Genomic DNA, 25,308 nt, shown 5'->3' on the forward strand with positions numbered 1-25,308 from the left:
GTTCAATTACTTTCACGGAGTTCAAGCACACTGTCAAGACGACAACTCCGCCGCAGCACCATTTCCAATTTTGAAATAACAAAGATGTCTCTGAATGTAGTTTTGAATAGATAATACATGGACCAGGCGAATGTACATGTTTATAGTGGAGGTTGGATACGTTTGTATTGTCTTTGTTTACAATGTGTAATGCATTGATAAGTGGCTTGGGGAGTCATTATGCCCCCTTGTGGCTAAACATTTTCCGTGCAACCTCATCAAGGGTGTGTTCAATATGCAACGTTTTGATGGTTGAGATGAATGCAGAGTTTGCAAATCTTTACTGGTTTGCGAATGCAAAGTGTATTTTAAGTCGTTGTGCTAAATAAAACTAAACAAATCATCGTACAGTGTTCAGCACCATCCCTGTTCTAAAACATTCACGATTGACTATTGTTATGATATTGACTGGACCCGTTTTCAAACAAGTACGTGCATGTTATGCATGCTGAATACACCTCAGAAAGACGTCAGACATATACAATTGTAAGCGGAACTGTGGCGTTATGGTTTGCACACCGCCATTAAAACTAAAAAAATATGTGGCGTGAAAACGTTTGAATTTAGCAGCCAATGTGGGCTTGCTCGCTGAGATGTAGAAACATCAAGAACACGATTATCTAGTTACTGTTTCACTTAAAAATGGAAGAGATACGGTGAGTTTATGAGCGCGACTTATTAACAGAATTACAATCATCGATGTAGTGTTCGTTTAGTGACAGGGTGTGATTTGAGTTCCGTTTCCAACATTATTTCGTTTGGTATGTCCATTGCCAGAAGATACCGACTCTACCGTTACGCTTGTTTACACTGAGCTGAACTGGGGTCCGAACTCAGTCCTGGTTACATTAATGCCATGTCAGAAACTTGGGCATTTCCGATTTGCTAACTTAGGGGGTTAGAGTCAGATCCCGAGTTTCCCACTTATGAAGTATCAGAATCACCCAATGGGAAGGTCTACACACAAACAACTTCAGTTAATTTTAATCGGAGGTCTCAAGTTTCAGACATGACTTGATAGCGGCTTAAGACACTTGGAGCAGGTGCAATATATAGGTCAGAATACGTACCTCACTACAGGGATGGGATATGCCACTGTACTCCAAATTTTACCTTTGTCCACACAGCTCCATCGAGAAGATTGAAATACTGCTAGTTTTCCCGGAAAACTGACCTTTTCATCCTCATGCTAGCTAGCAGTAGTCACAGCAGCCATTATTGAATGGCACGTTGCATTGAACAACAAAGGTGCTGATACTGCCATTCCAAAATGGCTGCGGTGGCTCTCTTAATCCGACTTCGATACCGAAGTGACTTTTTCATAGCAGGTTAGGAAAAGGGTTAGGGTTAGTGAAAATGCTCTTCTAACCTGCTACGAAAATCACTTTGTATTGAAGTGGCGTGAAACGTGTGTCCTGACAAAAGGGCAGTTTTCTGGGAAAACTAGCAGTATTTCAATCTTCTCTATGTATCAGTGTGGATAAAGGTACAATTTGGAGTACAGTGGCATATCCCATCACTACATTTAGGTACGTTTTCCAAACCATATCTCGTAAACCCTATGCCATGGCTGTCTGTCACCAGATCTCAACCCAATTGAACACATTCTGAAGCGGTGCCTGAAACGGCATTTTCAACCACAATCAAAAAAACACAAAATAATGGAATTTCTCATGGAATAATGGTGTCACATCCCTCCAATAGAGTTCCAGACACTTGAGGGGTGGCAGGTAGCCTAGTGGTTAGAGTGTTGGGAGAGTAACCGAAAGGTTGCTGGATYGAATCCCCGAGCTGACAAGGTAAAAATCTGTCGTTCTACCCCAGAACAAGGCAGTTAACCCACTGTTCCCCGGTAGGCTGTCATTGTAAATAAGAWTTTGTTCTTAACTGACTTGACTTGTTAAATACATTTAAAAAATAGAAAATATAATCTATGCCAAGGTGTATTGAAGCTGTTCTGGCTCGTGATGGCCCAACACCCTATTAAGACACTTTTATGTTGGTTTCCTTTATTTTGGTAGTTACCTATATCTCGTCATGGATCAATGAATATGACAAATTATTATGTGTATATCAGCCATTCAATATACATTTGAACCTATTACCATCTTGCGTGGTAACTAATATCCACATATATTTCTATTTCAGTCCACTGTTGAGCAATCAGCCGTGGGAGGGCTCAGATCTCCCATCCCCAAACCTGAGACCAAGGCACCAGGAACTGATCCCAACGCCATGTGGCCCGGTCAGTATACATCCCAATTGTTYTCCTTATACACAGAGTAGACATTGTCACATTTATCTGTTCTAGCTGTTGCTTGAATTGGGAACCAGAGTCCTATTCAGTTCAACATTCTTCCTGCACTGTAGAAAAGTTCCTTTTTGTGTCACTCAACTCTGTAAACATGTTTCTCTTATCACATGAATAAGAATGTAGGCTACATGTTCACAGCATAAGAAGATGGTTCCTTTGTCTTACTCAGAAATTTGCACCCGTTTTGATTGAATAGGGCCCTAGGTGTCTGTGTAAAGAAAGGTTATATGCTTGGTTTCTCCTCCCCACAGATAAAGCCTTGGTCAGAGCTGTCATGCTTGGTGAAGCTTTACTTCTGCTTCACCATCGCCTCTCTACTGGCACTATTGGCCCTCACACTGACAAACATCTACAGGCAAAGCATGGCAACGTACAGCTATGAGGACGACTTCACTGTATCTCTCATCCAACTGGTTGGAATTTGTAAGTGGCATGTCTTACATTAGTGGCAATAGCAACAGATTGTTAACTAATGATGTAATCAACAGAGAGCCAACTCCTTACTGTGTCCAGACATGAACACATTATGAAAAGTTCAGAGAAAAGAAATGTAATCCCCAATTCTGATCACCCCATGTCAGCATTGTGTTCTATGGTTAAATCCTGATTATGCCGCCTACACCAATACTGTATCACACACAGTCTTCTTTATGTTTCTCCAGTGTTCTGCATATACTACATCACCAGGGGCATCCTGCAGGAGAACAGGCAGGAGTTGATAGTGTTTGTCCTCAGTGTGTTGGTGGTCATGATGCGCTCTGTGGTCAACTTCATGGTGCTCCCTGTCCAGGATAGAAAGGACTTGCTTCTGGTACGCTGCATGTGGACCGACAAAATTAAACCAACTCCTATGTCTAATCCAGGGTCATGTTCAGTACGGTATACCATAGCAAAGTGTTTTGCAACAGAAAACAACAATCTGTGTTCTCATTGGACATGTTCAGGTACTACCTCCCCGTTTAAAAACATATTCTCCCTACGGAACATGATTGTGCATGTGCTTATGTCACAGGTGCTGTTTGAGTAGCTGCAGTAGTGAATCAGTGTGTGTGCTTGTGTGGTAGGTGCGGTTTGTGTGCATCCTGTGTGTGGGCGTGGTCCATGTCCTGTGCGCCACTCTGCTCATCCAAAGGCCCAACATGATGGCCTTCCGGGTGGGCGGAGCTCTGGAGAGCTTCCAGGAGCAGTACTTCCTGATCAACCTGTGCTTCTCCATGGTCACCTTTGACCTACAGGCCCAGGTACCGCCACATTCCACATGTGTCATAATACATGACTGACACACGACAACCATTTTCTTCCGACAGATGGCGTCATTCTAACACGTTGTGTTGCCTTGACATTGAGCATCTTTGGTGCAGATATGTATGATTGCCTTCAGGGTATTTTTTTTGTATTTATAAGGATCTTTATTAGCTGCTGCCAAGGCAGCAGCTCCTATTCCTGGGGTCCAAACAAATTAAGGCTAAAATATAACAGTACATATAACATAATTACACCAGTACATATCTACAATACATTTCTAATATCACCATACAAGCGTGTGTGTAGAGTGAGTTCGTGTTTTAAACCTGAAACCTTGCATGTTACTTGATGTGGAATAGAGTTCCATTTAGTCATGGCTCTGTGTAGTACTGTGCGTTTTCCAGAGTCTGTTCTGGACTTGGGGACTGTGAGGAGACCTCTRGTGGCATGTCTTGTGGGGTATGCATGGGTGTCTGAGCTGTGTGCTAGTAGTTTAAACAGACAGCTTGCTGCTTTCAACATGTACATACCTCTCACAAAGACAAGTAGTGATGCAGTCACTCTCCTCTACTTCGAGCCAGGAGAGATTGACATGCATGTCATTGATGTTAGCTCTCTGTGTACATTTAAGGGCCGGCCATGCTGCTTTGTGCTGGGCCAACTGTAATTTGCCTTTGTCCCTCTTTGTGGCGCTTGACGATATGGCTGGGCAGTAGTCCAGGTTCAACCACTCGAGCCTGTAAGACTTGTTTTGTAGATAGGGAGAAAGCACTGCTCTGCTTTCTTGACATTGCTATCTTAGCTACCATTACATCAGTATGTTTTGACCATGAAAGTTTACAATCCAGGGTTACACCAAGCAGTTTACTCTGCTCAACTTGCTCAATTTCCACATTCTTCATTACACAATTTAGTTTAGGTTTTAGTGAATGATTTGTCCCGAATATATTGCTTTTAATTTTAGAAATATTTAGGACTAGCTTATTACTTGTCACCCATTCTAAAACCGACTGCAGGTCTTTGTTAAGTGTTGCAGTGATTTTACTTGCTGTGGTAGCTGACGTGCATAACGTTGAGTCATCAGCATACATAGACACACAGGCTTTACTCAGTGCCAGGTCAGTAGGAAAGACTGAAAAAAGTCAAGCGCCTAAACAGCTACCCTGGGGAATGCCCGACTCTACATTGATTGTTGGAGGCTTCCATTAAAAATCACCCTCTGTTTTCTGTTAGACAGAACTCTCGATCACAATATAGCAGGGGATGTAAAGTCATAACAAAAAGGTTTTCAACAGCAGATTATGATCGACAATGTCAAAAGCTGCACTGAAGTCTAACAAAACAGCTCCAACAATCTTATTATCAATTTCTTTCAGCCAATCATCAGTCATTTGTGTAGATCCTGTACATGTTGAGTGCCGTTCCCTATAAGCATACTAAAAATCAGTTGTTAATTTGTTTACTATGATATAGCATTGTATCTGGTCAAACAATTTTTCCCGAAAGTTTACTAAGGGTTCGCAACCGGTTGATTGGTCAGCTGTTTGAGCCAGTAAAGGGTGCCTTGCTGTTCTTGGGTAGCGGAATTACTTTTGCTTCCGTCCAGGTCTGAGGGCTTAGATTGAAGAGGTGGCAATATAGTCCGCTATCATCCTCCATCATTTTCCATCCAAGTTGTCAGACCCAATAGCTTGTCATTGTTGATAGACCATTTTTTTCTCCTCGCCCTCACTAACTTTACAGAATTCAAAATTATAATGCTTCTTTCATAATTTGGTCAGTTATGCATTGATGTGTTGGTTCAGAATTTGTTGTTTGCATGTCATGCCTAAGTTTGCTAATCTTACAAATTAAAAAAATAATTAAAGTAGTTGACAATATCAGTGGGTTTTGTTATGAATGAGCCATTTGATTCAATGAATGATGCAGCAGAGTTTGCCTGAAATTGAATTTAAGGTGCTCTAAAGGTGGTCCTTTATATCAGGGCCATTCATACATCAGGGTCTTTGAGATGGAGCTGTACTAGATTTATAGTTGGTATAATCTGTGGCTGGTTTTTCTGTTTCTCTGTCAGCTGTGCCTTTGCATACTGATTATGACGTCAGGTACAACCATGTCCTTCACAAACAGCATCATCCTGGGCTTTGGAGTGGTCTGGGCCTGCCTTACCGCAGCCATGGGGGCTATCGCAGTGAGTAACAAGTATCAAGAGAATAAAATATGTAATTTAATAATTAGTGTGCACTGCACATGTGCATAAACAGTATGTAAAGAATAGAACATAAATCACAATGAAATACTACACGCATAAAGTATGTGAACTTAATTGAATGAAGGATGGTGGAAATAATTTTTAGCCTGTAAGCACCTATGAAGCGCATACATCATGTAAAACAGGTTTATCTGTCCTTTGTTCCAGGTTTTAAAAGAAGCCAAGCTGCTGGTTTGGGTCTTTGTCCTTCTGAATGTGCCGGAGGTGGCCTACTTCGTGTACCTGATGTACAGGGTGAGCTGTGAAAGCTAGTGGTTGAACTGATCTCAAATCAGATCTTTAGGGAAAGTATGGTGAATGGTTGCTCTGAGATGGACTTCATGTGGTCTTCTGATTTCAGATCAGTGTACACTGGGGGCAGGACAAGACGTATACACTGGAGGCTGCTGCTGTGACTGGAGCGGGGATCTCAGTGCTGATCAAAGGCGTGCTTTTCTGGTCTCTCTTCCGATTGGCGCGCAGCTTCGGCCAGGGCCTGAGAGAGAGGAGTGAGTAGATTACTACCTGTATTTTTCCTTCACCTGTTCCACCGTATGTTTACCAGGAGTCAATATACTCAGGCTAGACTAGAACAAGGCTCATAGACGACACAAACATTCAAAAAAATGTTTTGACACATTGAAGGAGCATTTGTATTAACACATTTTTGTTATGGGCACAGTAAAACAGTCATTCCAAGAATTTCTGACTGAAATCATGAAACAGACCTTCAACTACAGTTGAAGTCGGAAGTTTACATACACCTTTGCCAAATACATTTAAACTCAGTTTTTCCACTATTCCTGACATTTAATCCTAGTAAAAAATTCCCTGTCTTAGGTCAGTTAGGATCACCACTTTATTTTAAGAATGTGAAATGTCAGAATAATAGTAGAGAATGATTTCATTCATCTTTTATTTCTTTCATCACATTCCCACCCCGCCACACTGGCAACACTTTAAGGGGCATTGCACTAATAATTGGGCTGACTAGGGAAACGCTCCCGCTGTTCTGTTGCTAGTGCCCGTCTGCACGTTCAAACTAAAACATTGTAACTAATAATGGCATCTTTATGCTTTCAATTATAAAAATACTCTTTCAAAATGCCGACGTTTATTTAGTTATGGATCCATAACGAATTACTATGGGAATAAATATCAGAAATGTCCTCTATATGTAATTATTGGCGGAGAGTCACGTCATACTGTAGGCCTACCGTATGCGACATGAGTCTCCACTAGTGTTGAGTAATGTGCTGTTAAAAGTTGTGTAGGTCTTATTTAAAGAGCGTATTGAAGTTAGAAGCAATAGGATTTGAAGCAATAGCCTACAACTATTTTAGCACAGTTTTGCACTGCTCTGAGACAAGCATGGGGACTGGTCTTAATAAATCAATGAGACTTTTATTTTCACTGAATCTCCGTTTGGGTATTGGTTAGACTATAATTAGAAAATTAGGGTGTAGAAATGTTATGCTCTTAGTGTAACCTTTATTTTAACTAGGCAAGTCAGTTAAGAACAAATTCTTATTTACAAGGACAGCCTACTCCTTCCTCCCCATCGGGGAATTGAACCCCGGGCCCCCGCGTGCCCTGCCCGCACGACACGGGGATTCTTTAGCTAAATAGCCCAGGACTGTACTCCTGACTGTCACATTGTACAGCGCCATATTTTCCGTTCCATCCTAACAGAAACCCAGAGGGTTTTTTGTTTTTCTTGGAATAGAAACACCATAATATTAAGCAAGTACCAGTCAAAAGTTTGGACACACCTACTCATTCAAGGGTTTTTCTGTATTTTTACTATTTTCTACATTGTAGAGTAATAGTGAAGGCATCACAACTATGAAATAACACATATGGAATCAGTTAAGAACAAACTCTTATTTACAAGGAGAGCCTACTCCTTCCTCCCCGTCGGGGAATTGAACCCCGATCTCCCTCGTGCCCGCATTCCCTAGGACAGCCATTATTGAAGTCTATCAAATGCTTCTCAAAGATAGCACTAACTAGCATTAATGGTAACAGTGGTTCACACTTAAATAATGTGCCATAGAATACTGCAACTTTTAAAGGAGGAACCACTGTAAAGCTAATTTATGCTTGCTCTAGTGATGCGATCCGGAGGCTCTGTACAGAGGGCGTGATGCAACTGCAGAGCCCCCGTAGCCTTGCAGAGGCCAAATCGAGCTCATACCGGATTACGGTGCGCTTCCCAAATGTTTTAACAATGCGGAGGACTCCGTATAGCTCCGGCATTGACATGATTGGTTGACTGTAGGTGGGGCGGGAGGTCCTGAATAAAACAAACTTCCTTAACAACAGCTCTGCGAAGCATGAATGCCCTGACTTCTGCAGAGGCTGTATCACCGTAAATGCTGCACAGCCAATGCAGATGTCGGCTTGACCATGCAGTGTTAATGAACAAAATAACTATAGAGTTTATGTGCATGGCACAGCCATGTAGCCTATAGGCTATCCAGACCAGTAACATAATTAAACTCTAAATATGCCATTCTATTATTTGTAAAATACATTTTATTAGTCTTATGTTTCTTAGTCCCATTTATTTATTTTAGGCATGTCCTATGTGAATTAGGTTCTAAAAAACATTGCCTGATACATTTTTTAGAAGGCAACATACCGTAAATCTGTCTGTAAAGGGTATGAGACTAGCTAACCAGGGTACTTTAATGTCTCTCTCTCTCGCTCTCCAGTGTTTTCATCGGACAAGCAGTAAAGTGCCGTCATGAGAAGGAAGTGGCTACGGTTACACAGGATGGATAAGCAACAATTTCAAAATGTTGTAACAACTCTCTGGTTCTGACCAATGTTTGAAGTTAGGAAATAGAGGGAAATGCACTCAAATGGGCATTGGACCGGTCTGTTTTTATGAAGATGATTTCACTGCAAGTGACAGACATACAGTGCCTTCGGAAAGTATTCAGACCCCTTTACTTTTTCCACATTTTGTTATGTTACAGCCTTATTCTAAAATGGGTTAAATAAAAAAATAAAAATCCTCAGCAATCTACACACAATACCCCATAATGACAAAGCGTAACAGGTTTTTAGAAATGTTTGCTAATTTATAAAAAAATAAACACCTTATTTACATAATTATTCAGACCCTTTGCTATAAGACTCGAAATTGAGCAACCTTGATGTTTCTACAACTAGATTGGAGTCCACATGTGGTAAATTTGGATTTGGAAAGGCACACGCCTGTCTAGATAAGGTCCCACAGTTGACAGTGCATGTCAGAGCAAAAACCAAGCCATGAGGTCGAAGGAATTGTCTGTACAGCTCCGAGACAGGATTGTGTCGAGACACAGATCTGGGGAAGGGTACCAAAAAATGTCTGCAGCCTTGAAGGTCCCCAAGAACACACTGGCCATCATTCTTAAATGGAAGAAGTTGGCTGACCGGCCAAAATGAGCAATCGGGGAGAAGGGCCTTGGTCAGGGAGGTGACCAAGAACACGATGCTCACTCTGACAGAGCTCTAGAGTTCCTCTGTGGAAATGGGAGAACCTTCCAGAAGGACAACCAGCTCTGCAGCACTCTACCAATCAGGCCTTTATGGTAGAGGGGCCAGACGGAAGCCATTCCTCAGAAAAAGGCACATGACAGCCTGCTTGGAATTTGCCAAAAGGCACATAAAAACTCTCAGATCATGAAAAACAAGATTATCTGGTCTGATGAAACGAAGATTGAACTCTTTGGCCTGAATGCCAAGCATCACTTCTGGAAGAAACCTGACACCATGTTGTTTTTCAGTGGCAGGGAGTGGGAGACTAGTCAGGATGAAGGCAAAGATGAACGGAGCAAAGTACAGAGAGATCCTTGATGAAAACCTGCTCCAGAGTGCTCAGTACCTCAGACTGGGGTGAAGGTTCACCTTCCAACAGGACAACGACCCTAAGCACACAGCCAGGACAACGCAGGAGTGGCTTCAGGACAACTCTGAATGTCCTTGAGTGGCCCAGCCAGAGCCCGGACTTGAACCCGATCTAACATCTCTGCCGGAACCTGAAAATAGCTGTGCAGCGTCGCTCCCCATCCAACCTGACAGAGCTTGAGAGGATCTGCAGAGAGGAATGGGAGAAACTCCCCAAATACAAGTGTGCCAAGAAGACTCGAGGCTGTAATTGCTGCCAAAGGTGGTTCAACAAAATACTGAGTAAAGAGTCTGAATATTTATGTAAATGTTACATTTCAATTAAAAAAATWAAATWAAATTTTACCTGTTTTTCCCTTATCATTATAGGGTATTGTGTGTAGATTGAGGAGGGGGGAGACATTTAATCAAGTTTAGAACAAGGCTGTAACATAACAAAATGTGGAAAAAGTCAAGGGGTCTGAATACTTTCCGAAGGCACTATAAGTTGCAAAACACTGTAAACTAATTATTTTATAATAGCTGATGAGCACCACTGATTAATTTATGTGAGTCTGTTACGTTTATCACATTTTGCCTACTTCTAGAGGATTCATCTCAGTAAGTTGGATAATGCTTACCCTTTAATGTGCCTACAACACGTACAGTGAGATGTTAAGTTCTTTGGAGTCTGGAGAACCAGTTTACAAGGCCAAATGCACAATCTAACTTCTGAAACAGCTACTGTATGTAAATCAATGCAGATATTCTGTACAACAATTATCTTTTTAGGGTCACTTTGCTTTTACCATAATCATTAATGGATTATAACTTTTACCTTATTATTTAAAGTTTAAAAAAAAGTAGAAAAAGTAGTAAAATAAATTGAAGACAATATTCAGTGGTATTCTAATACATCCATTGGAAATTGTGCCCTGTCTATGAAATGGTTTATTTGAGAGGTTTTATACTGCTAACTTTAGATTTCTGTTTTGGTGAACAATATTTATAATTTCATATACAGTAGTATATTCCTATGTATTAACTACTATTGATATGTCCATTGTCTATGCACTACACAAAATATCTTAGTTTGAAATCATTTTTAATCTATCATTAATCGTTGTTGAAAGACAGTGAACATTATCTTTATAGGTTTTCGCTGCACTTTTGATTTGTTGACAACCCATTATCGTGTTTTTGTAAACTGCAGGTTCTCAATAAAATATCGAAATAAGTGTTGCAGTAAACTCCTTAATTATAATTTAGGAAGAGAAGTGAACTGCTGGGAAAGACCATACTTCCTCAAATATTCAATAAGTAATAAAGAGGGGTCAAATTAATCTGGCCTCGACATGCATGAAAAACAATAACGCAGCATTTTAATATTTCAACAAGGTATCACCAAACAAAAAAATGAACACAACAATTAATTGGCTCATTGATATATTACTATGTATTAACTACTCGACATTTCCATTTTAAATGTACTGTTAGAAATGTAATAGTCTTTATATTGATTAAAAGTTGCTGAAAGCCAGTTAACACATGATTATCTATTTGGTAATTGCAGTAAACTCCTTTGTTGCTTAAAAAAAAAAAAAAAAATGCAGGAAGAGAAGTGCACTGCTGTGAAAGATATTACTTCCTCAAATTGTGGGTTCCATTTTTCTTTGTTCCTGGACACACATAAAAGGGGTAAAATTCATTGGATGACCAAAATACAGCATATTAATGTTTCAACAAGGATCACTAAATAATACCAAATCAATTGAAAATGAACACGTACTGACAATAGATTGTCTCTCTTTGTTTATTAAAGTGCTCTGGAAAAATATAATTTCAGAAACAATATTTAAAAAGTGATAGGCTCTCAGTTATAGAATTCTACAAAGTAAAGTTAAGTGAGAAGCACTTAGAGAATAACTGACATAGAAAGAACAATAGGAATAAGGTCCTTCATCCAAAAGGTCCCACAAAGATATCACATTGGGGGAAGTTTATATGATTTGCATGATTTCAGTGTAACTGGTTTGTAAGGCAAAGTTCACAACTGCCTTTACTTCAGGAGAGAATACACTGTACTCTCTGAAAAATAAAGTATAGTAGCATACAAAGACAAATGGATTTCTTCCAGATGTTTCCAAACTATATCTCCCTAACAACTGAAGGGACTGCCATTAACTTGAAAAGACTCCACTCCAAATTCCATTGAAAGAGGACATTTGTTTTTCTACTTTGAGAAAATAGATAATATAGTGAAACTGACTTACTGTACTAATCATATACATATCAATATACAAAAATGTACCAGAGATTTATATTTCAGCAATGATAGTGTAAACTGGTTAATAAATATATCAAGCATCATTAGAAAATAAGGAATGATTAATTGACTAGAGTTACCTGGTCCTCTTGCAGAGTGTGGTGCGCTGGTATCCACAGTGCTCAGACCAGTTTTTCCATCAGGGGAAATTTCACTTGCCCATCCAACACACAATGTACGTAGTAAACTCATACACTATAATTTGTCTGTAAGATAGAAGAAAAACCCTCAAACCATATTTTATCAAGTCGGTATTTCAGAGCTTGTCAATAAGCGGGGTGAGTGTTGCAGTCTCATTTGGTAAGGCAGGCAACTACCTCGTAGAATCTGAATGCCTTCAATCTCTCAGCATACTGCAATAAGTCAGACACCATAGGTCAGGGGTTGACAACCCTGGTCCTGGAGTGGCACGGCAGGGTTTAGGTCCATCCAGACACTACACAAGAATCTACTCATTACCTCACCAACTGAGCTAATTATTCAATATCATTGATGGGCTAAATTCCACCTACCTGGCCTCCCATGTCTAAAGCAAAAAAAATATATAAAAAAAATAACTCAAAAACCTGGGGTGTTAAAAACCCTGTAGACTCACAATCACTTTGATTGTAAACAATGGAATCACCTTAAGCATCCCACTTGACTCTGAAACGAATGACATAGTAGAGCTATGGCTTTATAGTGAAAGGCTATGAAGACATCAGGTTGTGGTCTCATCTCACCTGGAATGGACTTCAGTTCTTAATGTTTGTGCCATACTCTTGACATTACACACGGTCAGACACCACAGCGTTGTTGTTGTAGACAGAGTAGTTAAGATACGCAACATTAATGTAAGATTAACATTTGTACAAGCCATTTGAGAAGCTTGAATATGAGGAATACTGAAGATATGGTTATGTTACACCTGCACTAAGATGTAAATCCGATTTAAGAAAATGAAAGTTATGTAAACCTTAATTGATTATGATAATATAATATTTACCAGTTTAAGGCACAATCTATACATTTAGTTCATTATTGCAGAGTAGAAGCAATTATTCTGCTATTCCTGAAGTAGTAATAATACATTTTATTTTAGGGATTGTATCAAAACGTCAATCATTACTATAAAATACAATTTCAACTCCATATCCCCAAGAACATTGGTTCTTGATAAACGTCCCCACTGACAACAGTCATTATATCTGTGTTATATGTTGAGGAGCTTGGGGTTGATCCGTAGCTCAGTATTACTTTGTCTCACAGGTTAACTTTAACCTGGATTGTTTTCAGTCAGACATGAGACAATCTGGTTGTTGGCATAAAAAGACCATTTCAACAATCTTTTTAAAAGGGTGTGAAATTCTTAACAGTAAGGGATGATCTAGAACCAAAACAAATTCATCTCTGGAGGATGTTGGTTGCAAATTGGCCTGATGGAATCCAACTGAAGTCAAAGGGTGCTTTCCAGATATAGGATCGCTATATCAGTTTGCCGTGGTATGTTAAACACTTGTCCAGGTATTGTAAAGATCAGATTTGATTTTTGAAGAACTGCGCAGAATCTGTGCATCTGGAACGCACCCAAAATGGTGTACTATGAGAATGGTGTCACGGTGAGGTTGTTGGCGTCAGAACACGTCCTCCTTGGAGCTAAGGTAGTTCTGCTTTTTTCTCACATTCCAGTGTAAACATTGTGCCAGGCTCTCGAACCAGTCGTTCACGGGATCCCGGAAACAGATGGAGGGAACGGGGAAGCAGGAAGTAGTGATGGTAATGCTTGAGATAAAAAGAGAGAGAAAGACAAAAGAGCAAACGTCACAGTCAATCAGGTATGAGTGGGAGGCATGCAAGGTATTCGCAATCCCCCCCAAACAATGATGAAAGAGACACTTGAAACTGGCTGACTAACTTCCTAAAAGGAGTCCTCTGTTACTGGTATATCAATGGGCTGCCAGCATTTCAGCGACAAGGAAGATAATTATCTCTGGCTGCATAAAGGAAACATCATGTGATCATCTACAGAACATCATGTGATGTGACATTTTTGTCTCGAGTACATGAAACTGGTCAATATAATTATATAACTGGTACTGTCTGTGTATTCAGGCACCTTGCGGGAGTTAGATGAGCTTTGGGTTGAGTTCATCAGGCTATCTTCCATGTTTATCAGCTTTTGTTTGGTGGTATTTTGACTAGGGGGGAGGTTGCGATGACTGAGTGGTCAAAAGGTCACGCACTTGTCTCCATGGCAGATCTCTTGTCTCTTCCTCCCATCGAATGACACCCAGGCCGTATTCCTGGAGTCACGTGACAGCATGATCTGAGCGTGACAGACGGAGCAGAAGATAGGAATCCAGATGAACGACCAGTCAAAGACAACAAAAGTCTAGCAGTAAATGTGAGTGTGTGTATTATAAGCAATGTCCTCATTGCCATGCATCACCAGTGACTGAAAGAGTATGCATTGTGCTAGCTGTGTGTCAGACTGGTCATTGGTTACCTTTGTGTACTGTTCAATACAAATTTTCTGGAGAGGAGAAGTAAATGCTAATGTCTTGTGGAGAGGAGCAGTAAATGGATAATGACAGTATGGTGAACGCATGTGTGTGTATGAATGTGCATTTGTGTGTGTTTACCTTGAGTTCCACCCCAGCAGGCACCACTATGGGTCTGAAGGACAGTGAGTGGGGGCATATAGGGGTGATCATGATGGCCGACACGTTGGGGTGGATCATGGAGGCTCCGGCTGCTACCGCGTATGCAGTGCTGCCGGTGGGAGTCGAGACGATCACACCTGACACAACACAAACACACAGTCTGAGACAGACACTACTTTGACCGCTACACCACCAACACCCAAGCCTAAAAACACCAACAACAAGCTAAAAGAAGTTCCAAAACACAGTAAACCATCCCCATGACAATGGAAATACTTCTGACATTTTGAGAGGTTTCCAGAAAGGGAGTTATAGGAAGTAGTGAAGGACAGATAGCAAAGACTAAACTTTGCCATCTCAGCCAAATCTACCAACAAGGCGAGCTGCAACAGTATGCACCACTAATAGAACATCAGTACCATGTTTGTATTTGAACAGATTTATCCCTCGTGTCTTGTACACAAGCAGTAAGCAGTCGTATAAACATCACAGTATAACGAYCAGTTACAGCATCTAAACTAGAGGTCGACCGATTATGATTTTTCAACACCGATACTTGGAGGACCAAAAAAAGCCGATACCGATTAATCGGACGATTTTTATATATATTTGTAATAAATGACAATTACAACAATACTGAATGAACAATGAACACTTATTTTAACTTAATATAACACATACATAAAATCAATTTAGTCTCAAATAAATAATGAAACATGTTCAATTTGGTTTAAATAATGCAAAAACAGTGTTGGAGAAGAAAGTAGAAGTGCGGGTGGGAACAGGTGGGAACCCTAAGTCTAAATATTACCTGACATGAATTCTCCTCGTGGATTACAATATAATCGGCGTCCAAAAAGGCCGATTACCGATTGTTATAAAATGTTGAAGTCAGCCCTAATTAATCGGCCATACCGATGGGGTAAAACATGTCCTTTAACCCAGTAGCAGCAGGTTGAGGGGTTTACTACTCACCGTCTCCCTGTACCGTGGTGATGAGGTGTCCGTCTAAGAAGAGGTCCACGTTGGAAAGGTAGGAGGACGGGCCTCTGTCCACCACCACCTCATTCAGCACCTGTTGGACCAGGAAACCCAGAGTCATGTTAACCAGAGATACTCCACTAGCCATGTTGGTAGTTACTTTGGGAATACTTTTTGAACCCAGCCCTATGTTATGACTTGTTAATGCCCACTCAGTAGGAAGCAGGGACTGTGTGTATGATGACAATGCAGAAGGAACTACGATCAAAACTCAAACACCCCACATAGCCCACATACATCAACCCTATGATAGATGATAGCACCAGGCCAAAATAGAAGCACATAGGGTGCATTGCTAGAACTACAGAAAAGCAGTGAAACAAATCCATGTAAGGAGGAAGTGAAACTAGACCTGAAGGATTGCTGCCACCCTACAATCCCCAAAACAGGTTGTACATTTAGACCTTTCTGGTATTTTATCATGCCGCTGGGATCTGAGGTCAGGCCTGTGACAGTGGGAACATTACCAGAATAAAGACAATGAGTCCTTTGACTGAGATGTTCCACGTCATCATGATGCTAGGAGCCTATTGTGGTACTAACCATAATACTGGGGTAACATACCAGTCCGGTGTACTGTGTAGCGCTCACCTGGTACTGCATGGCTTTGCGGCTGCCCTCGCTGTCTCCGTTTGTCATGATGATGCCCTTCTCGTCCACCCGGGCCTTCTTCTCTCGGCTCTCCTTCACCACTCGCAGGCGACTGCGCAGGATGATGGTGGCGTTACCTGCTCAGCAGACACACAAACTTTTGTTTAACTAAGAGTAGCATGTAAAATGTAAATGTGAACCTAGCAGCTAGAAATGCTAACTGTAGCACAACGTGTGCCGTGTAAACAGCCACCAGCATACAGATAAGAGAGTAAGGCTTCTGTTGTTGAAATTGGGTAAGGCCAAGCCTAAAGACGTACCCTCAATGATTTGGGTGATCTGAGACTGGTATGTGTCAAAGTTGAAAGGCGTGAGGAAGCCCAGAGAACCCAGGTGGAAGGCCATAACAGGTGGAACACTCTTCTGAAAAAACACATCAGCACATACACACACAAGCAAGCTATGGAAACAAGCACAATCAATATTTATTTTACTACAATTCACAGTATATTCAAAAACTGACAAATGAGTATGTTTACTTTACTTGGAGAAGTGAATGAATAGTAAATGTATACCTGGAAGAGTGATGATGCGTAAAGTAAGGTCCCATCTCCACCAAGACAGATGATGAAGTCTACTCGATTGGAAATGTCATCGAGATCTGCGGTGTGCATACAAACACATTAGGTTCAAGTCCATAAGAGAAAGCTATACTACTTCAAGTGAGAGTTTCATAGACATTCATAGACAATCCTGACATTGACACAACAGTCACTTTTGTTGCTGAGAATTTTCCTGCAAAGCAGAAAATGCAAACTTGTAATGCATTTGAGTTTTAAAAAGGCTTCTAAAATCTCTCATTTCCAATTTCAGACTTGATTTTCCCTAACAAAAATGTATTAACCCCTACAAAATAATAAATTAATTATAATCCACATAATAATTCACAGTTCCTGTTGCTGCAGGATTATTTTCCCGCTGTAGCATACTGGCTCAAATTAAGATCCTACATCACTAGCTACATAGATTCAATCAGATCAATCTATCATCCTTCAGGATTGTATTCACTAGGCACCAAATGGAAGAAAACGGACAAAAAAAATGTAGGGACTACCTAAACTTCTCCCATAAGATAATGCATTTTAGTTTTTTTGTTGAAAAAAAGGGCTACTTTGTGCACTAATGAATACGACCCAGTCCTCTAATGGTCTCCTCACCTTCTCTGAAGGTGCAGAACTTCTGGATGACGGCCGCAAAGCTCTCATCGGCCTGGATGGCTAGGTCCGCCAGAACCTTCCTCTCCACGTAAACAATCATGTTTTTCTGGTAGGACAACGCACAAGTATAAACATATGCATTAGCAACATGCACATGTAATGCAGGGTTTGTACAGATTGTAATGCAAGTCAAATTTTGGGGCTCCCGAGTGGCGCAGCGGTCTAAGGCACTGCATCGCAGTGCTAGAGGCATCACTAAAGACCCTGGTTTTATCCCGGGCTGTATCACAACTGGCCGTGATCGGGAGTCCCATGGGGCGGTGCACAATTGGCCCAGCGTCGTCCAGGTCAGGGGAGGGTTTGGCCGGGGTAGGTCGTAATTGTAAATAAGAATTTGTTCTTAACTGACTTGCCTAGTTAAATAAAAGGTAAAACAATAAATGTTTAAAAATTTAAGGACCTTCAAGTGCTTTTTCAAGCACAAATATTTATTTTCAAGGACAATCAATTTATAATAGTTCCTATTATGCAATTGTTTCTAGTTGCCACCAGATGGCAGTATATCACCACAACCTCATGAAAAAAACACTAACTTACTATTCATCAATACCTTACAAGTTCTACTCAAATAATATGTGTTTCACTACTTATTTACATGAGGACTGATGGTGTTGACTGATTTCCTTATATGAACTGTAACTAAGTAAAATCGTTGAAATTGTTGCATTTTGTGTTCATATTTTTGTTCAGTATACATAATATTAAATTGTCTTTATATTTAAATTGTCTTTAAATTTCACAAAATGTTAGGTCCCACAGGCCAGCCCATAATGAAAGTGAATTCTGACAGTGTAAAAGGCCCTTAGTTGACTCTAAAATTGTGTATTCTATACCCATTTGAAGATAAACAAGTTCTTAATGAGTTTGATAAGATTAATGACTCTCTCAGGGGACCCTATTTAAACATGGGTCCCGGACCYAAAGTTTGGGAACCACTGTACTACTAACGTCATCTTTATAGCTAGCTACAGTACCTGGCTAATAGCCAGAGCCCTTGAGCAACCTAGCTAGCTAGACTTCTGACTGAAATATCAGTGACTATTTACCAGTTGTACACTCATTCTCCGAGAGTCAGGGTGGGTTTGTGTGGGGTTTGTCTGTTGACACGGCAGGAGTCGAGGGATGTTAAAAGAATTCCCACTGTCAGCGGCATCTCTCTGCTATTTGCCGCTGTAGATCTGGGCTGAGGTAGTTTGTTTCACCTCTCGGCCTATGTCGTGGGCGGAGTTTCCCATTGGAAAGAGTGGTGAATGAATGAATGCGCTGCTAACATGGACAATTCGGGGGAGCAGGAGAACATAACGAGCATACATGAATCATTCATGATTCCACTCGTTCGCAGAGTAATGCGTGATTTGAACTCAGATCAAGAAGCCTTCTGAGCGTTCATCAATGCTGGGAATGCAATAATAAGTGGGTAAACGATAATTAACCAAATAAAAAGGTTGAGTAAACGCAAATTCACAAATAAAACCGTGCATAAACAGCATTTACCCTCCACTACATCCCTTGTTGGGTTTGGTAAACCCATTTTTAAAAATTCTACATTTGCCCAGCATTCTAGCTATTGATGTGACGTTTGGCGGCGCCTAATCAGTCAGTTCTGTACCTGCCTGGCTGAGTGGCAGTGTGGATGAAATTAGCGAGCTCGCCAGGCAACCAGAACGCAAAACACGTGAGGAAATTAAACTTGGTAGTCTGCCTGGAAATTAATTTGCAAGACCAATAACATATTTCATAATTTTCTGTTCTCCTCATTTTAATTCAAGTACTTTTCAAGTACCAACATGAGAAAATGTCTGATTTTCAAGTTATTCCAGTATTTGAATATCAGAGTGCCAAATTCAAGTACTTTAACCACCTCAAGCACCTTGTACGAACCCTGGTAATGCTAATACTTTCATATTACCCTTTAGAAGACTAATAGGTCGAAAGAATATTCAGACTGTACAGTTTACAAGCAGCTTTACTTTCTTGTAAGGTGTAAGTATACAATTATTCATTTTTTAAAATATATTCTCAGTCACTAATATTTCTGTTTTTAGGGACTTAATGGCAGACTTTCTAATGAAACTGAACTACACACACCCATCAAGGCCGCTAAGGTGCATGTAGCTATAATTTGAGACTAGAGAGCCTCTGCACACTGTGGGTCACTGCAAAAAGTACAAATGTCCTACCTCTGTGAGAAACACACAGAGCTCTTTGAAAGGCTGCAGTAGACTGGCATCCTGGATCTTCTTAATGACAAGGACACTTTTGGGAGGCTTGTTCCACGTCAGTCTCTGGCTGGCTGGGTCCTGAATGTGCCTGAGTGGTGAGAAAGAAAGACCACAKGTAATCAATACCTTTTTTAAGAGTAATAATGAATTGTACATTTTAATCACTCATCATTTGATCAAAGGGATTGCAGCAACAAAGAGCTGTTTTTCCGTAATAAAAAAATAATTCAATTTTGATGGAGCACCATTTGTAAACCTACAGCGAAGAACTGTAGTTTTACACGAGTCATAGTCCTTCTTGACATTTTGAGGTGAATAAACATAGTTGTAATTCTCCCATGGTTTCTCACTACTGTAGCCTGTAAACTTTGCGGCTATTGAACATTTCTGGTTTGGGCATGGTGAGCTCTCAGTAGCCATGTTTTGAGCTCTTGTGGTTGTTGGCTCAGTGTTCCTTCATACTGTTTGTTTTTACCAGTTTGATAAGATGCAAAGCTGCTTAATACCTATCCTATTATTGACTGGGGCTTAGTCTAGTAACACTGGCAGCCTCAGAATTCAGCAGGGTCAAGAAGGGACCATACATTTATATAAACACATCACAGTGACCTCACATTCCAACCAAGGTGCAGGAATAACACCCTGATGAAGGCGACACGTTGAAACGCTCTGGTGTCATAAGTATTTTTCTTGTCAACTTCCACTGTTGTACTTGTTTCAAATTTCCATTAGGGCTGTGACGATACCAGTATCACAATATTTTTTCCATGGCAAAAATTAAAACATGAAGCAGACCGAACTCTTTAGTCCTTTAAAAAAACGGCTCTATATAAAATATTGTGTGCTAAAGCTTGGAAAATAAATTAATGTGACACTGGATGTCAACATAATTATGTTTGTTCCCAACATTCTGGCTGTTTTCCCAAAGAAGTTAACTCCGCTCGTGTATTGTTTCCTTGCCACGATTCTAACGAGTATCGCGCTACAAGTATCGTCCAGACGTAATCTCCAGTGTCATGTACATTTTCGAGGGGTTTGTGGAATAGTGTTAGTTGACAGAGCATACAGATACAGTGGTAGAATGTAAATTTTGTCATCATTCATTAAAAGTAAGGCTACTTGTAATTTTTTACATAATGCATGCGATTAGCTCTAGCAGTCCTTGTCGACTTTGTGAGCTGGTTACACGTGACCTTAACTTGAAACTCAAATGGTCGTTTAAAACAAAAACTAATCTGTAGGCCTTCATACAAAGTAGCCTAATTGAGGGAAAACCAGAGTTGGGCTGTAGTTTGTAGTCCTTGTACAATATCAAATTGTTATTTTGAGATACTGTTAAGGATGAGATACTCTGTCTGTTGAAACAGAGGTTTGTTTTACATACAAAATGTGTTAAAACAGTAATACAACAGTACAAATACAAGAGATGGACCACACATGATAACACCAGTTTACTAGATTACACACTACACTGCTTAATCTATTATTGTTTGGCTTCTGGTACCATAAGACTGACACTGTAAAAGAGACATAGTTCCCGTGTGGCTCAGTTGGTAGAGCTTGCCGCTTGCAACGCCAGGGTTGTGGATTTGATTCCCACAGGGACGAAAAAGTAAAACAATTTGTGACTCGTTTCAGGAAACTAGGCATATGTCGTGCGTCACTACTTCACAGGAGAGCCATTTGAACGTAAACTTTTAAAAAAAAAATCTAAATGCGTTTTTTGGCAGGAATGCCTTCTGGAACATGTGAACTTTTATGTGCCTTAATAACAAACTTGTATGCCATCTGTAAATATGAATACAATTGTAAAATTACGAGCCTAGTTAGTTTAGCCACAGAAAAGACAGCAACCTTCCAGCTAGCCATGATTGGCTGAGAAAACGAGTGGGCTGGACATGCCGAGATGAGTTCGGATTGGTCTGACATGTAGCACGAGTCGGTCTATTTGAGCTGGTCAGTATGTGTAGGTAATCCTGTCTGACGCGGCTTTTTTTTAAAGATATATCGCATAGTAGAACTGCATAAGTGTTGCTCTCCACTTGGAGGACCGAGTTTTGAAACAGTGGAGTTAGAGTATGATAGCTAAGGAGATGGAGAAAACCCCTGTCTCTGGATTACATCTTCAAACTAAGGGCAACCATGGCATCCGTGAGAGAGGGAGAAGCGTACATCCATGTATACATTTTCAGATATTACACGTTTGTCAGAAAGTCATTTTCATTTCAAGATAAAGTGTACTGTTAGCTAGCTAGCTAACGTTAGCTGTCTGGTTTGCTAGCTAATGTTACGTGTATAATCTGTGTAGTAATATTATTCGTATCGCAGAGCCATTTGCTTTGCAAGTTATAGCCTAATGTTAGCAAGCTAACATTGAACCTGTTTGGTTAGTTAGCTGCAGATTCATGTAGGGCAGTAATGTCATGAGTTGCGATTATGGTTCATTGTTTAGCTAGCTAGCTACATGTAGTAACAAAATACTCCACTATGCAAGTAACCATTTCAATAGACTGTTAATGATGTCACTGCGACAACAGTTGATAGACATAGCTGGTAAATTCACTCTCGCTATCTACTCGGATTTCAGAGCACTTTCGTCTGAGTATGCCAGTGCGCAGAATAACTGATGAATTTACGAACACTCAACACCCGTTGAATATGGCCGGTGTCAGTAAACGTTGGCAAAAAAGCGTAAATTGTTGCCAGCAGCACAGTTGCAGTCATCAACGCTCTGGATAACATAAAAACAGCCTAACCAGCTCTGCTAGGGCGAGTAAAATGGTCAGAGTGAGCTGTTCTCTCATTTGTGTCTGGAAGTAGCTAGCAAGCTAGCAAACATTAGCCAGTTAGCTTGGGTGCTTGACTGCTGCTGTTAGGACAGAATGCTCGGATCAACCCTTAAAGAGATGGGTGGGGCTAAAGCTTAAGAGGGTGTGAATGATGCTGAATGGGTATAGACAAAGAAGAGGTCTGCAGTAGGTGTACCAAAACATACAAAGGCCATTTTCTCAAAAGTGAGGTTACAAGTTTACAACTTTCAAAACATAATTACTTTCCCATTGTTCCTCAACTTTAGTGTATGATATACCATTTTCTAGCTAACTTTCTACTTTGTAAAAAGTAAAATGTAAAAAACACAATTTCAAAAGTTGCTACATAAGACCGAATCGAGCCGGTCGGTCACATTTATGCACTCACTACTTACTGTAAGTCACTCTGGATAAGAGCGTCTGCTAAATGACAAATGTAAATAACCTAAACTTGGATTTCCATATTCTTGAAATAAGTCTACTGTATGTAAAACACTGACATGTCAACTTGGGTTGCCAGATAAGTGCAAGATTGACATTACATCAACTTGGGTTGCCAGATCTATAAATTCTTCGGAGAGAAACAACATTTTCATATTCCCCATCATCTCTTTTGGGGTATGGTAGTACGCAAATGTACAATCTGGCAATATTTTGAGGATGTTGGGGCGGCAGGTAGCCTAGTGGTTAGAGCGTTGGACTAGTAACCGAAAGGTTGCAAAACCGAATCCCCGAGCTGACAAGGTAAAAATCTGTGGTTCTGCCCCTGAACAAGGCAGCTAACCCACTGTTCCTAGGCTGTCATTGAAAATAAGAATTTGTTCTTAACTGACTTGCCTAGTTAAATAAAGGTAAAATAAATTATTAATCTCTTGTGGATTTGAGTAGTTTACGTGAGATTCTTTGTTGCTGAGATTAGTGGTAGTGTGTACTTGGAGGATCATCTTTCATTATAAATCAAGGTTTCAATATGTTGTATCTGACTTTCTAAATGTGTATCTGTTTATTGTCAACAACTGAGTCCTCTGTGTTAGCCAGAGAGGGTGTGTGCAGTGCACCACAGTCATTACTGCTCATGGGGTGAGGTGGGGGCTTGTGTCAAACCATTACAGACCGAAGACACAACCCAACTCATGACACAACCCAACTCTGAATGTACCTCTATTCACGAAAGGCCACAAATTACAATTCCATACAGGAATAGGCTACAATTGGAACAAAATAAAAAAAGATGCTAAAGTTTGGATACATGAGAAAACATCTTTACAAAACGTAACATTGGGCTTTACGAAAGGTACTTTGTAAAAACATGTAATTTGTTTGTGTGACATATGTGAGCAGTGAGCACACAATTAGCCTATGTTATAAGCCAATATCAGAACAGGCAAACCCTCACCCACACCCCTGCCCCCATTGGAGAAAGTCTGGCTAAACAGGTAGGCAAAACCCTCGTCCCTGTTTCATTACAAAGACCAAATATGGACAATGTCACAATGTGCCTGTGTTTTGTCAGCGGTATGGTTCTTTTAGTTACAAATAGCAGTCACTCATAATAACCTCAACCTACAGCCAGCCATCTAGGAATAGTACTTCTCATTTTAAATTCCACTGTTTACAAATGAGAGTAAAATCATGCCCATATGACCATATATACTCTACAGATGGATACTATCTGTACATACCATAGATACTAGTACACAGGTATAAGTCTTTCAGGTCCTAATGTCACCTAATGACAAACCAAAAGCAAAAGGAAAAAAACACATTCACTATGCTAACAATACAGGACGATGCAGGTTAGTACTTCACTCATCAAACATTACTGGTAAAGCCATGTTCCTATTGAGAAAGCCTGTCAGCCGAAGAGAAAGAAAGACAGAGCGAGAATATTCTCACCATTTCCACACTTTGTTGTCGCTGTTCTCCGGAGCTTGCGGTTGCACACACTGGTTGAATTTCATGGCTGTCTGCATGTGATGCTTCTTCAAGCAGAGATGGGTGGAGAGAGCACTGACTGACTGTGCTTGGTTATGCCTAGCTACCTGCTCTTCAGTCTATCTAAAGCAATCMTATCTTCATATCTAAAGCAAAACAACTCATTTTGCTCTGTACGGTCTCTGTGTGCCTAAAGCATTCTTTAAAAAATCCAGTGGTTAATTCAAGTTCTATTTAACCACCTAATGCAGATCTCACCACTGAAGTTCAATTCTGTTGATAGTCTTCCCATAAGCTGCCTTCAATATCTATCCTTCATCAAACCACCAGAAAAGCCACAGTTGTCACTACTTCTTCCTGGATTGCCTTGTGTAAATATTAACTCTAAATCTCTACTCTGCATTCTGACGATGACCCAAACCTCTCACTCATCTTAAAACAGACCTGATAGAATGACATCATCGCCAGCCCCGCCTACAACAATTACAGACCTTCCCCTTTAAGGGAAGACAACTCTCTCATTGGCTGGCTGTGTTAAGATGTTATAGAACAATGTTCAAGTGGACTTTCCCGGGTTAGTCCTACCTAAAAGTAGTTAATCTGAGAACATTACATACATAGGACCATTACAGATGGATTACACTTCCTTGATATGAGGAATAAGTACTATGAATTGTTTGTTATATATTATTCAATGAGTATTATAACATTTTTGCTAGGGCATATACAGTAAAAA

At 40.4% G+C, this 25,308-nt stretch overlaps 2 protein-coding genes across 4 annotated transcripts; one reads left to right on the top strand and one right to left on the bottom strand.

Moving 5' to 3' along the window:
• Positions 1-515: 515 nt before the first annotated feature.
• On the top strand, positions 516-13,810 carry LOC111966549 (uncharacterized). Of its 2 annotated transcripts, none has more exons than XM_023991287.2 (9): positions 516-695; positions 2,188-2,284; positions 2,605-2,776; positions 3,016-3,164; positions 3,418-3,594; positions 5,673-5,789; positions 6,018-6,104; positions 6,211-6,358; positions 13,723-13,810. In XM_023991287.2, exons 1-9 carry the CDS (start codon positions 682-684, stop codon positions 13,725-13,727), a joined length of 966 nt encoding a protein of 321 aa, XP_023847055.1. In that variant the 5' UTR covers positions 516-681; the 3' UTR covers positions 13,728-13,810. The 2 variants fall into 2 exon arrangements, with proteins under 2 accessions (XP_023847055.1, XP_023847054.1); XM_023991286.2 differs by lacking the exon at positions 13,723-13,810 and adding an exon at positions 8,567-8,898.
• Positions 13,107-24,984, bottom strand: LOC111966548 (NAD kinase-like). 2 transcript variants are annotated; one of them, XM_023991285.2, is made up of 10 exons: positions 24,534-24,984; positions 19,786-19,915; positions 17,546-17,651; positions 16,904-16,989; positions 16,649-16,751; positions 16,329-16,465; positions 15,672-15,771; positions 14,676-14,833; positions 14,277-14,359; positions 13,107-13,815 (listed from the first exon to the last, which is right to left on the bottom strand). In XM_023991285.2, exons 1-10 carry the CDS (start codon positions 24,608-24,610, stop codon positions 13,668-13,670), a joined length of 1,128 nt encoding a protein of 375 aa, XP_023847053.1. In that variant the 5' UTR covers positions 24,611-24,984; the 3' UTR covers positions 13,107-13,667. The 2 variants fall into 2 exon arrangements, 1 of the variants encoding a protein (XP_023847053.1); XR_002877658.2 differs by having other exon boundaries at positions 13,552-13,815; positions 14,150-14,359.
• Between the last annotated feature and the right edge of the window lie 324 nt (positions 24,985-25,308).

The sequence above is a fragment of the Salvelinus sp. IW2-2015 genome, linkage group LG7 (genome assembly GCF_002910315.2).
Source record: "Salvelinus sp. IW2-2015 linkage group LG7, ASM291031v2, whole genome shotgun sequence".
Classification (NCBI taxonomy): domain Eukaryota; kingdom Metazoa; phylum Chordata; class Actinopteri; order Salmoniformes; family Salmonidae; genus Salvelinus; species Salvelinus sp. IW2-2015.